This window comes from Cupressus sempervirens, chromosome 1, assembly GCF_028749045.1.
Source record: "Cupressus sempervirens isolate cs-2001-9-10 chromosome 1, ASM2874904v1, whole genome shotgun sequence".
Lineage (NCBI taxonomy): Eukaryota > Viridiplantae > Streptophyta > Pinopsida > Cupressales > Cupressaceae > Cupressus > Cupressus sempervirens.
This window is the reverse complement of record NC_143118.1, coordinates 482688395-482702336: the sequence shown is the minus strand read 5'-3', so window position 1 is coordinate 482702336 and position 13942 is coordinate 482688395. Positions and strand designations below refer to the sequence as shown.

Genomic DNA, 13942 nt, shown 5'->3' with positions numbered 1-13942 from the left:
ATAAGATTACATTCTCCATGTTGCACTCAAGTCCTTGACACTATTCGTAGTCCCTAGTATATCTCAACAATGTTAGGATCTCTTTCGTATGCTCGAGGCCACATCAATGTCTCATGATTTAGGAGTACACAACTATTATCAAGGATACAATTTACAGATGTCTATGCTTGTTGGTATTGGGTTATGTCTCATAAGAAAAAAAAAATTAATTTACTTTTTATTAGTAGCACTTTTTTACATCTAAAATAAAAAAAGTTATCACATTCATCCAAAACGTATAAACAACTATGGATTTAAAATCCAATTACCAAGGCTACCGAATAGCAGTTGCTTCCTTCAACTAAACTTGGTACATTTTCTTTCAAGGTAGTTCCCTACAATATTCTAAAACTGTGACAACGTTAAAGAAAAAGTTTGAAAATGGTTGCCTGCTAACACCAGCCCTTGGCCTAAATAACTTGTAAGGAAGTTATTTAGTTGGAATTGCTCTATATGGTCCCAATTGTTAACTTGATACAAGAGACCAATAAACATACAAAAGTGTTTTAAAGGGTATATATACAAGAGATTCCTTGACAGTTTTTTATTGTGTGAATATTGTTAAAAGCATTACATTTTGTAAGCTTAAAATGGGTAATCAGATAAAAATATCTATGAAAAAATATCCTGGATCAGGCCTCTGATCAATCTATAATGAACTGCTGATTCTGCTTAGAAAGGAACAAGAAAACAATCATAAACGTCCCTCAATTAAAATATATTACAGCTATGACCTCTTCTCTCGTTGCTGATGATTCTTACAGTAAAAGAACTCAATCTGGTTTTCCTTGTGTCATACCAATCCAAAACTTGTTTACTGTGAAATATGAAAGATACATAAAATGGCACAGTTATTCAGTCTTTCCACTTAACCATCTTGAATACAGAATACAGGCAACTCCCGATGCCATCAAACCCAATAAGTACCCACCTAGTGTACCATAAGTTACACATATTGGCCATTCCTGCAAACGAGAAGCTGGGATATGATTAATATTTATAAGCTGCACAAGGACTTATATCACTGAAGAACATTTCACAATTCTCTTGTATTTTTCCTTTGCCTTTATTACATTCTCTTGTAATGCACTACTGTACAAGATTCTATTGCACTTTCACAACGTGTATCATCAAATCTTTCACTTCCTCAATTCATTACTTGCTGAGAAGATAAAGACAGCATATATAAATGGTGTGTTATAATGGCCCACTTGCATTGCTGGGGGATATCAGTAAGGTTTTAGTGGACAAATTAAGAATTAAACATTATTGTCGCATTGGCAAAAAGTCTCAAAGAGACGCCCTAGTTAATTTAGTATTAGAGGCAAAAGTGTAAAAAGCATTGCACTACGATGAGAAAACAAAATTCTTGGCATCTCTTTTTTCCACAGGTAGTAATCACCTTAAATTCAAACAAGAAAATTGAGAAGAATTGTTCACTTTATCAATTGACAAAATGTGGATGCTGTAAGAATGTGAACATTGTTTGTTAATATCATTGAGAAGCAGGCAGCCAGTTAGTAGGCACTAAGAGAGGAGGTAATTTCTATTCAATAGTATTTAGTTTGTATAAATGCACATTTATTCTTCAATTCTAGGAATGGAGATTTTGCATTTTTCCACAAATTCTGCATTGTTTTGTTGTTAATAATAATAGATGATCTACAGATCATCATTGTTTCTTTGATGCTTTAAAATTCCTTCAATTGGTATCCAAGCACAGGGAAGGGTTCATGCAATATCTGATTTGAATGGGCAATGAATTTCTATAAAATGAATAACCAAATTATTTCTTTCATGCTCTAAAATTCCTTCACCAATCACTGGGAAGGGTTGATGTAATAGCCCATTTTAATGGGACCATGAATTTCTATGAAATGGATAACCAAATTATTAAACCCCGGTCCTTTAGGAGTAGCTGTATCTGAACTTGCTATATAATAAAGCATATATGAATTTTTATTAGTTTGCAGCTTGCATGAATGAATCTCTATTGGTAGAAAAAGGATAAGTTCCTGAAAACTCCCAACCCTTATCCTCAAGGATAAATTGCTGACCTGCCTCGTGGTGGTTGTATGTTTGCCGCTTAACAGTATGTTGACTACAATCTATTGTTGATTTAGGAAGAACTGTCTTCTCATCTGCAAAGTTTGCTGCAACTCCTGTTCAGCAAGAGCAATCTGAGACAACTTTACTGCAGCAAAAGGAAGCATTTGCAGTGCTGGCCACATGCAAGAATTGTGTCTGAAGACAGAAAAGTCAAGCTCTATTATCTATTTTGGCTTAAGCATATGGTAATTATTTGTTGTCCCCATTTTATGCAAAATTGATCTGTAACCATTTGGCTCAGTTTTTGTGTTTTCCTGTCTGCTTCTTGGTGAGTTGGAGAGAACTACAAACTTCATTCTGGGGGTTGGCTGTCAGTGACTTTGGTTCTAGGCAATGAGAGTGTGGATCATAACGTCACTTTCAGAAGAGATTTCCGATATTTGGGGAGTCTTCCAAACTTCTTGGTTCAATACTTTCTGCACCTGGACAGGCCATTAAGTTATTTAATTAATTCACGTAAGTTGTCTAATGTTGGAAATATTAAAAATACAACTTTATGTAATAACTTGTTAAAAAGGTATTAAGATGTGTTTAAAGTTGGATGCCTATGCTTGAGGGACTTTGCACATGAAAAATAATGTTATTATATTAGCTCTCCTCAAACGTCTTTGTGAGTGAAAAAAAGGAATTATTATATTTTTTAATTGAATATTTCCCTCTAGATAGCTATATAAGGAGGTTGTGGGATGATTTGGAAGACAGACTTGTGAATGCTATTATTACACTGCTGGAAAAAACCTAAGTTCCTCCAAAGCTTCCTGAGAAGAAAACCTCTTGGGGTTGCTGCTTTTGGAAACAAAAACTCTCTAGCTAGCTGAGTGATATCATGCATGGATCCCTCTTGTGCCTCAAGTCATAGTACCAATTTTGAGTTGTGGATTACAAAATCAATTGTGGAGATTTTGTTTAAGTTTTTTGATGCAAAATACAGGGCAACTGAAGAAGTGTTATTTCTGGGGTATACAGCTTGTAGCAACAGGCCATACCATTCCAATTGGTCACCATATGTGAGTATTTCTCTGAATTTATTCTGTGTTGGATTTGCCATTTATTTATCTCTGCAGGCCATACATTTTGTAGAGTTGCAAACAAGGAGAGATTCTACTATTGTACCTGTTGGGATGTACCATGCCAGGAATGGCATGGGAAACCCAATATTTTTCACAATGGAGGCACCAAACATATATATGAGATTTTCTGAGCTTTGTTGAAAGAAGCTCAGTTACCGATTCTCTGCTGAAATGGCCGTATGCTGGTTCTGATGCGTCTGGATGCTTGGGTGTGTTAGGATGCTGCATGGATTCTCCCTGAAAGCGCATCCTGGGACTGTGGGTTCTTGGTGGATGCACTGCAGCGAATCCAGCAAGAATCCACAGTTCTAGGATGTGCTTCCTAGGAGAGTCCGGGAAGCATCTGGGCCCATCTAGAAAGCACCCGCAGCCAAAATGCCCTTTTGATGTCAATTTTAGCATGTATTTAATTGATGATGATGAGAATGTGGGTTTTTTGAGAATCCTTATGATTCTGAATGACTGAATTTGAAGTTGAACTATCAATGGTGAAGCATCGTGCCATGGAACGGTTTATTTTTGTATATTTCTTGCATTTATTTGCATACATAAATTTTAGTACATACATACATACATAAATACATACATACATACATATATATATATATACGCACGCACCCAAATGCATCCAAAATCCCCAAAAAATAGAAATCCGCGCATCAGCACCCTGCACCCGCATCAGCATCAGAATCAGCATCGGTAACTTAGGAAAGAAGGTATGTTCCTGCTGTGCCTGCATTAACAACAGTTCTGTAAGTTTGTTGGATTCAATTTCTTGGCAGGTTGAGACTCGTGAAGGTGGAAGAAGGCTGGATTACGGTGAAAAAGAATAAATATAAATCTTCGCCATCTTTTGATGACTCTTCAATCCCATAAGGGGAATAAGAAAGGTATTTCTTAGAGTCCCTTTGTTGGTGGTGGGCTTGGACTGGATTTTTTCTAGTCTTGCCTGTGTTTCTTTGGCTGCATCAGGTATTTCACGTGCCCTTTCTGATGTCATGGCATTTGGCTTTCTTTGTGGAAGCCTGATGGGGCTTTTACATCGTTTTATTTTTGTCCTGTTGTGATCTTGTCCCATTTCGTGTAGTGGGTTGCCTTGGATATCTTTCGTTCTGTGTTTCAGGGCCCTTCAAAACCTGTTTTCCCTTTATTGAAAAACAACAATTCTGTAGGTTGTTATAAACCAGCAAAGAACTGCAATTTGCTATCAAACTGATGAGACACCTTTCTAATACTTCTTGGATTCAACTGAAGAAGTGTTATTTCTGGGGCATACAGCTTGTAGCAATAGGCCATACCATTCCTATTGGTCACCCTATGTGAGTATTTCGCTGGATATATTCTCTATGTTGGATTTGCCATTTATTTATCTCTGCAGGCCATACATTTTGTAGAGGAGTTGCAAACAAGGAGAGGTTGTACAATTGTACCTATTGGGATGTACCATGCTAGGAATAGCATGGGAAACCCAAGATTTTTCAAGATGGAGGCACCAAGCATATATATGAGATTTTCTGAGCTTTGTTGAAAGAAGATATGTTCCTTCTGTGCCTGCAATAACAATAGTTCTGTAAGCTTATTGGATTCAATTTCTTGGCTGTTTGAGACTAGCCAAGATGGAAGAGGGCTGGATTACGGTGAAAAAGAAAAAATCTAAATCTTCGCCATCTTTTGATTTGACTCTTCAATCCCGTAAGGGGAATAAGAAAGGTATTTTCTTAGAGTACCTTTGTTGTTGGTGGGCTTGGACTGGATTTTTTTTCGTCTTGCCTGTGTTTCTTTGGCTGCAACAGGTATTCCACATGCTCTCATCCGGCATTCATCTTTGTTTGTGGAAGCCTGATGGGCTTTTTGCATTGTTTTATTTTTGTCCTGTTGTGATCTTGTCCTGTTTCATGTTGTGGGTTGACTTGAATATCTTCCATTCTAGGTTTCAGTTCCCTTCAAAACCTGTTTTCGCTTTATTCAAAAACAATAATTCTGTAGGTTGTCATAAACCAGTAAAGAACTGCAATTTGCTATCAAACTGATGAGACACCTTTCTAATACTTCTTGAATTCAACTGAAGAAGTATTATTTCTGGGGCATACAGCATGTAGCAACAGGCCATACCATTGCTATTGGTCACCATATGTGGGTATTTCTCTGAATTTATTCTCTATGTTGGATTTGCCATTTATTTATCTCTGCAGGCAATACATTTTGTAGAGGAGTTGCAAACAAGGAGAGATTGTACAATTGTACCTGTTGGGATGTACCATAAGGGGATTACAATGAAAAAGAAAAATCCTAAATCTTCACCATCTTTTGATATGATTCTTCAATCCCATAAGGGGAATAAGAAAGGCATTTCTTAGAGTCCCTTTGTTGGTGGTGGGCTTGGACTGGATTTTTTCTAGTCTTGCCTGCGTTTCTTTGGCTGCATCAGGTATTTCACGTGCTCTTTCTGATGTCATGTGGCATTCATCTTTGTTTTGATTAAGTAAAAACAAGTTTTGAAGGACCTGAAACCTTTTATAAAATATCAGACATAAACAGCTAAGAAAGCCCACAAGGTACTGTGCATCAGCACTAAAGAAACAGAACAAACTAAGACAAAAGCCTTAAAACAACAAACAGCAAAAAACAGCAAAAAGACAGCACTAGGACAGCTACAGGGTCTTCAATAAATCAGCAGCCTGGTCTGCCAGGATGTTCATGTTCACTGCAGTGGCCTTCAGGTTATCAATATCTTTGTCTTCCACAACCTCTAGTTTCTTTGAATTTGCTCTGATCCATTTAATGGGGCTATCCTTAGACCCATGAATTTTCCCCTGATCCAGATTGTCCAACAGAGTTTTGATGTTGTCCGCAACAGTCTTCAAAATGGAGCAATTCTGGTCTGCAAGTATTTTAACAGCTTTTTCCATATTGTCAACTCTATTTCCCATGGCATCCATCTTATTCTTCATATCCTTAATCATTTGTTCATTATCTCTACTCTTCAACTCTAAAGGTGGGACTCTCTTCATTAAATATTTGACCTCCTCAGCATTGCCAATAACCTCAGAGAGCCTGTCTATATGCTGATCGAGAGTCCTCTCCCCTCTAGTAGTCTTGCTGAGCTGCTCGAAGTCCCTCCTGATATCTTGCATCTGATCCTTCAAACTGGTTATATCCTTTTTCATCACACCCAGGTTTCCAATGATCATCTTCAGATACTATTAGTTTGTGGTGACTGATCAAGAAAGTACTGTACATACTCCATAATTCTTTGGGGTTCGGGGCCTATTTTATCAGTAATTTTTGGGCCGAGATATTGTAATTAACTATAACCCTAAAGTGGCAAAAATACTTGTATAAAAGGGCTTAGGGATTTGTCCATAAGGTGTGATGCAAAAATTGCTTCTTGCGGCGGTATTGAGCCGTACGGGATTACGGATTGTAATCAGGTTGTAATCACTGGATCATAATAATATTGGACTCGTTGTTTGGTGGACGTAGCCCAAGGATTGCGTGAACCACGTTAAATCTTGGTGTCTTGTGTTCTCTTCAGTGTGATTTATTATTTTCTGATATTGATTATATTTGCATGTAACTATTATTTATGTCCATGTTTAATCCAAAACAAGATACCCCAGTTCATCATAGTCCTTGCTCTGTTTAAGGTTTTCCTCATCCAAATCCATAGTATTTCTTTCAGTAACCACCTCCTTGATGTCAGTGTCATCAGTCTTCCCTAGAGAATGCACTTTCTTACTTCTCAGCTCCACCTTATGAATAAGCTGCTCATCATCAGAGGGAATGCTCAAGGCTCTATCAGTCTTCTTCCTCTTGGTAACAACAGTTTTGCCTTTAGCATTGTTCCCTTTACCCTTCTCAAGATCTTCCTCGAGATCTATTTCCATCTCATAATCCACCTCCTTACCCTTACGTTTCTTAGCAAACAAGCTCCCAAGTGAGAGATTTTCCCTCTTCTTGTCGACCATCTCCTCATCTTCATCCTCTGTTTCATCTTCATAACCCTCATCCTGATCACTCCCCTCAGTATCACACACCAGGGTTTTTTTACTGATACAAGGCCTGTCCACTTTTTTTTGCTTTAAGAAGATTCATCATAAGCACCATCAAACCCTCATGGCAAGCATGATCCCCCTCAGGGTTGTTCTGAATAGCAAGAATGGTATTATCCAAAGACTGCCTTAGGTAGAAAGGGAAACTAATTCTAACCCTATGCCTGAAATGATTAACCAGCATAAAATGGTGTCCAAAAGTCTTGGTAAACTGGCCATCAAGCGTTAGGTATTCAATCACAACAAACATCACAAATCTCCAAGGTCTGGAAATGGAGTGAGGATTAAAATAGGAATTGCCAATTTTCACCAACCTATTTCTCTCCTTGGTAGTCTCCACAAACTCATCAACGGCACGATCAGAAATCTTCCTATCCCTGTAGAAATTGATCCAGTCCAGCTCGAGACCGGTGGCTTCAGCAATAATCTCCTTCGTGACTTCCATTCTCTAGTTTCCCACCAAGATGTTGCCATTCTTCCAAGTCTTGATAAAATGACGGGTAATGGTTGGATTACTGTCCTTTAACTTCCCATGAAGCTCGTAAATTGACCCTTGCTCTAAAATTTCTCAAATTTCAGTCTTTTGCTTCCATTCCTTGCAACTTGCGGGCTCAACCCTCTTCCTCTTTCCTCCCATCTTCAAACTGCAACAAATCCTCACAATCCAAATAATCTCAGACGAAATGGAAAACTCTATATCACAATACCAACAAAGTATTCTCTTTAACCGAAATACCCACAATTCGTGTGGTAATGAATGTATTGTCTCATCGTAAACCACAACTCCCTCTTCCTGCACAACTCATAATTATTCCTTAATGCCATTGTCATCATTATTAAAGCTCTTTTGCAAACTTCTAAACTTGTCGTACTCTATCAACGATAGCCCGTCAATAGGGATGTTGTCACCATGATTCCAAATCATCTTACTATGGCTTTTGCATGCCACGTTCGCAGCCCAATCAACCACTGCATTGGTTTCTCTAAAATTATGAGTGATGATACAACTCGCAAAAGAATTGATCAAGTTGCTAGCCATGCTAATAATATTATGGATGGTCCAAGAGGGGTTATGAACTTTATTAAGACAATTAATAATGTTAAGGGAATCCCTTTCCGGCCATTTTTTTCCCAAATTCATACTCTTGGCAAATAAAAGACCACGAAGAGCTGCAGTAGCTTCCGCAACATAATTAGTTTGATCTCCAATAGGAATAGCCATAACCCCCACACTATCTCCATTTTCATTCCTAATTATAATACCACAACCAGCATTCCTTGGGTTGCCCTTCGAGGCCCCGTCAAAGTTAAACTTAAACCATCCCTGAGGTGGATAGTTCCACCTAGCCTAATTTCTAAGGTTACCATCATGCTAAAAGAATTTGATCCCTTCCAAGTTCCAATTTTGAATCACTTTAGCTTCCCAATCATCTTGGGGCTCTTGACCTTTCCCAGTAATCCTAATATTCTCAATCACCATATGATTAATCTTATGAAAAATTTGAGTAGAAGAAGTCTCCTTGCCCCTGAAAAACCTATCATTACGTTCCTTCCAAATACCCCAACATAAATACGAATGATGAACTCCCATAAATTTATAATCAAAGAATTATGAGGAGGAGACTACCAAGCTAAGAATAAGTCTTGAATATTAAGGGGAAAGACCAAATCCACATCCAGAAGTCTACAGAACCTCTCCCGTAACCTTCTGGTGTAAGACTCTTCCTCTTCCTTACAAAGATAACACCTAATAACAAGACAAAAACCTTTCTTCATTAAATTGTCAGTAGTAAGGATTTTATCTTGCAAAAAGATCCCAAAAAATATGTTAACTTTGGGAGTCAAATCTTTGAACCAAGCTTTAGCCCAGCAAGGCACATGATAGTCTTCAAAAGAATTACCATATAGGGATGAAACAGAAAACTTTCCATTTGGATTATATTTCCAAATTAAAGAATCCTCCTCCGGAACTAAAAAGATAGCATTCAACATTTTATTAAGGTCATTAAGAACCTCATCCACTCTAGATAAGTTCACCCACTTATCTTGCTTCCAATAATCCGCCACAAAAGACCTAAAAATAGTCTTGCATTGGTCCATATACCTACTTCACGTCTGATCAGAACTCAAAGCATGATCAATAATCCAAATGTCTTCCCAAAAATGAACAGTCCTGCCATTTCCAACCTTCCATCTTACCCCTTTATTAATAATCTGTTTACTTTTCTGAGCCTGCTTCCAAATCACAGAACCCCCTTGAATATCCTTGCAGCCAAGGAAAAGATTAAGGCCATGATGGTCCCTGGCATTTGTCTTTGTTTGTGGAAGCCTGATGGGGTTTTTACATTGTTTTATTTTTGTCCTGTTTCATGTTGTGGGTTGACTTGAATATCTTTCGTTCTGGGTTTCAGGTCCCTTCAATAGCTGTTTTCGCTTTATTGAAAAACAACAATTCTGTAGGTTGTTATAAACCAGCAAAGAACTGCAATTTGCTAACAAACTGATGACACCTTTCTAATGCTTCTTGGATTATCTGTTTGGTTTTGAAATGTTCTTTCCAGTTTTAAGTGTTTGGTGGTGCTGGGGAATGAGATGATGGCTTTTTCTAAGTGAATTGTTTCACTGTTCAGCCTTGTAGCAGTACGTTGCATATGATATCATACCTCAACCTTCATCACTTTCATCTACCTTAGGTATAATGTTGTTGTTTCATTCTGGGAGAACTTGTTTGTGATCTTTCAGGTTCAGTTTGGGGTATTTAAACATGCTACAACTGCATAGCACTTATACTCAGCAGCTAACCCTCTTAATTGATTTTTACAATGCTTGTGTACCAATATTGAAATGCTTTGGAAGGTCATACCACCGGAAGCTACTATTTATGTGCATTCAATATTGTATCGCAAGATGGTAGTATCACAAGTGAAGTACTTTTGTTATTTGCTAATATGGTAATACCCCACTGGACAAATACTGTTTTGTAATCACTCATCACTGTATAAATGGAAGAGTTGTTTATGCTTGGGCTCACCACTGGATAAGTGAAAAAAATTGCATTTCAATTTCAATATTGTATAAGTTTTCCTGCTGATAAGTGGAAGTGCCCTTTATTCCCTCTAAATTACTGAATGTCAACATTTTTGGTTCGTATTATGCACCGCATTGAATATGCGCCATTGGCTAGCTTGCCTCCTGGTGCTTTCTTCTCAGTGGTCTCTTTTAGTTTAATTGTAATTATGGCAGTGTAAGCTTACTTTGCCCACTTCACGATCTGGGCGATCGGAAAGTGGGAAGAAACTTGATTTGTATCTCCTTTCAAATAGCATTATTTTTAAAAATAAACTATGGTGGTTAATACATTTTTTATTTCCTGGGTTTTTATTAAGAGCAGCAACAAACGTATTAAAAAACAATGCATAATAAAATTGACTGATAAAATGAATCTGCAAGGTCAGGTATATATTGGAAATTTGCTCTTGAAATTTTTTGTTTTTAAACATATTTTGTGTATTTGATGGTAGATATGGCGGATGGGCACTTCTAGACTATTGATTATTGTTTTTATGGAAATATGTCTGTTTAATTGTAAGAACACCCTGTTTTGTTACAATTTTCATGACTTTCCCAATCTCTACCAAAGGTTTAGGAATCAGACATTATTACAAACAGTTTGCATGTATTAAGGATTATGGTGTTTTCTGTAGCATTCAATTGGCTGGTAAAAGATGTGTTTTTTATCAAAACATTACATTGATATATTGCATTTTACAGCAGAAGCAGAATGCACAATATGCAGTGAGAGTAGAATCAGTAGCTAAACCACTATTGACAACTCGCAAGCCAAGAACAATCAGTAATTGAACAACAATTTAAAGAGAGGCAATAAGAAATAATATGTTATATCTGACCTTTATTGCTGAGTATCAAATCTTTCAACATTCATGCATTAACTGATTTTAAGAACTTCTGGTGGCTAATAATAGAAACACAACACTTTAACAAAAAATGATGTTTCTGATTTATAGCAGTAATTGATATTCTGATTACAATGCCAATAACAACACTAAGTCTTTACATACTAGTAACAACGATGCCAGGCATTACACTTCCACAAATACAATGACACTGAATAACAGACCCTCAAACCCTTCTTCCTAAGCTATGAATGGCAATCACAGGTACTTAGCTTCTTTACTGCAGGTGCAGCACTCCAAAACCTGATATGGCCCTTTGTTGTCAACTATAACCTTGTATGGCTGCCTGATTAATGTTTCCAGACTGGAATCGTGCTGCTGTAGCAAACTCTGGGCAAGTACAGCACCCCTGTGACTAACTCCAGCTTGTACAGTACTACTTTTACAACTCCCAGTCTTGTATGGCACTGCCGTGGCAATCTCCAGCAGTTCATTCACAGCAGGGGAGTCACAAATACAACCACTTCCCCAATCGAACCCTCCTAGCAACTAAAAATTGATGATTTAATTTTGGTATACTTTTCTTGTGAACGATTTCAGTACTCAACAAACCAACCACAAGCTAGACCAGAGAAGGCAACAGAAGCAGTGATAGACTTCAAAAATCAGTAGACGAGGTAAGGGTATCCATGACACCCCTCACCTGAATCAAGAAAACCTGAGGTGATTAAGGTGGCAGACCAAATCGAAGATTGCCTCTAGCCTAAAGGGGCAAGCCCCAAACTTTGCAAGAATAATGTGGTGCGAGATGGATTGCTTACAGCAGATGATATGCCAAAAGGGGAGAGAATCTGAACCCACTCGGAAGAAGCCCAATCAAAATCCAACAAAGGACGACCCCACACCACTAAACCATAGAGACGGTAGATCTAATAAGTGTATCCATAAGTGTCATCTTGGACAAAGTGTCCTGGAGGTGTTGAAAACATTGTCGTTCAAGTAGGGACAACAAACCATACCCCTTGTTTATCCACAGCTGAAGAGCGGGTCTCATGGTAAAGTGAGGGCTAGAAAATTTCACCCCTAAGTATATATATGAGGAAGAGATCTTCACCCCCAAACCTCTAAAGCAGAAATGGAGGTGAAAAGTCCTAACCGCATTGAGGACCATCATCTTGGTCTTCCTTAAATTAACTGTCAAGCGCCACAATGTACCATTCTTCTGTGTGCATATTCATAGAAATTGGGGTCAGGAAAAGTTAATGGCTGGAACAAATTTAATTGAAAAGAAGAGCTAGAAGCTTTTTGCTATAGTAGTAGATAAATAGTTAGAACGTGAGCTATTTTGTGATGCACCCCACTCTGCCCTTTTCCCCAAGAAAAAGAAAATAAAAATAAAGCACAGGTTTTCAGCTGTAACAACAACCAACTAATGATATGGGGCTGTTTTTTAAGTATTATGAAAGAGCAACAACTGTGTATGGAAATATATATGATTAGTTTTTTTATTGAAATATATAAAATTTGTTTATGTAATTTGAGTTTATCCTTGCTTTATCAATGTATTTTATTTACTTTGTCGCAATCTATTTTCCCTCCACCTCTTGCTTTCACATGGTATTAGAGTTGAAGGTTATTGAGTTAAGAATTTGAGAAAGTTTTTTCAATGAGTTAGAAGGGTTACTCACACTCAACAATGACAATGCCAAGCACAACAAATCTACAAATTCGACAATTCAACGGGAGGCATTATGTTTACTGGGAAATTACAATGAAATAATTATTTTGTTCCCAAGATTGAAAAGATTTTATGGAAAATGGATACCTAGAACTAGCAGATGCAACAACATACAAATAGATTATCTCGAGGCTTCAAGCAGATAAAGATTTATTGAAAGGACAATAAAAAGAAGGATTCTAAAGCTTTATTTTTTTTGTCCTCAAGGGGTGGATGAGAGTGTTTTCCCAAGGATAACAATAACATCAAAGTACGAACAAGCACAAGACATTCTTCAGACAACCTATTCAAGAATGGAAAAGGTGAAGACAACTAAATTGCAAATGCTAAGAAGGGATTCCAAGACCATCTACATGAAGAAATTAAATACAATAGATTCATTCTTCACTCAACTCATTGGATTGGTAAGCCAAATCAAATCACATGGTCTAACACTTAAGGAGCATAGTTGAAAATATTCTAAGTAATTTGCCTCCAAAGTTTGACACTAATTTGGTGGCCATAAAAATAAATAATCTTTCATAGTTTTCAGTTGATGCTACACACATCACTCATTTCTCATTAGCATAGGCTAAGCAGGTCAACAAATTAAAATTTGGAGATTGCCTTCATGACACAAGTTTCAATCAGCCATTACAGAGGCAAGAGGAGATACAAGTTTAGATGTAGATGAATAAAATCATATGAATAAAAAGGATAACTGGCAATCGCCACCATAGGCCATCACCTTGGTCTTCCCCAAATTAACTATCAAGCCCAATTTGAAAGGGTTTATTAAGGAGGCACCTATCTTCATTAGGGAAGCATTCAAGCTATTCTTTTGCATTCAATTTCAATTCTAAGCATTTTTTTTATCTAGGGCATCCAAGTATGAAAACCCTTGTAGATTCTAAATTTGGGATCAATGACAAAAACTCTTGCTTCTAGTCTTGGGTGTTTCCATTAGGGAACCACAATTGTGTTGATTTGTCAAGGATTTGGAAATAATTTTAATTTGTTATAGTATTGCTACAATGTTTC

The 13942-nt window shown here is 37.3% G+C and overlaps 1 protein-coding gene across 2 annotated transcripts in view; it reads right to left on the bottom strand.

Moving 5' to 3' along the window:
- Positions 1 to 557: 557 nt before the first annotated feature.
- Positions 558 to 13942, bottom strand: part of LOC149578369 (PIGF/3-ketodihydrosphingosine reductase fusion protein-like) — a 79085-nt gene continuing 65700 nt past the window's right edge. Inside the window, exon 8 of one of the 2 annotated variants that reach the window (XM_089828572.1) lies at positions 558 to 1004. In XM_089828572.1, coding sequence (XP_089684698.1) covers positions 891 to 1004 — 114 coding nt within the window. In that variant the 3' untranslated portion in view covers positions 558 to 890. Of the gene's footprint in view, positions 1005 to 11264; positions 12407 to 13942 lie in introns of those variants that run through there. The other variant, XM_089828564.1, reaches the window with a different exon arrangement.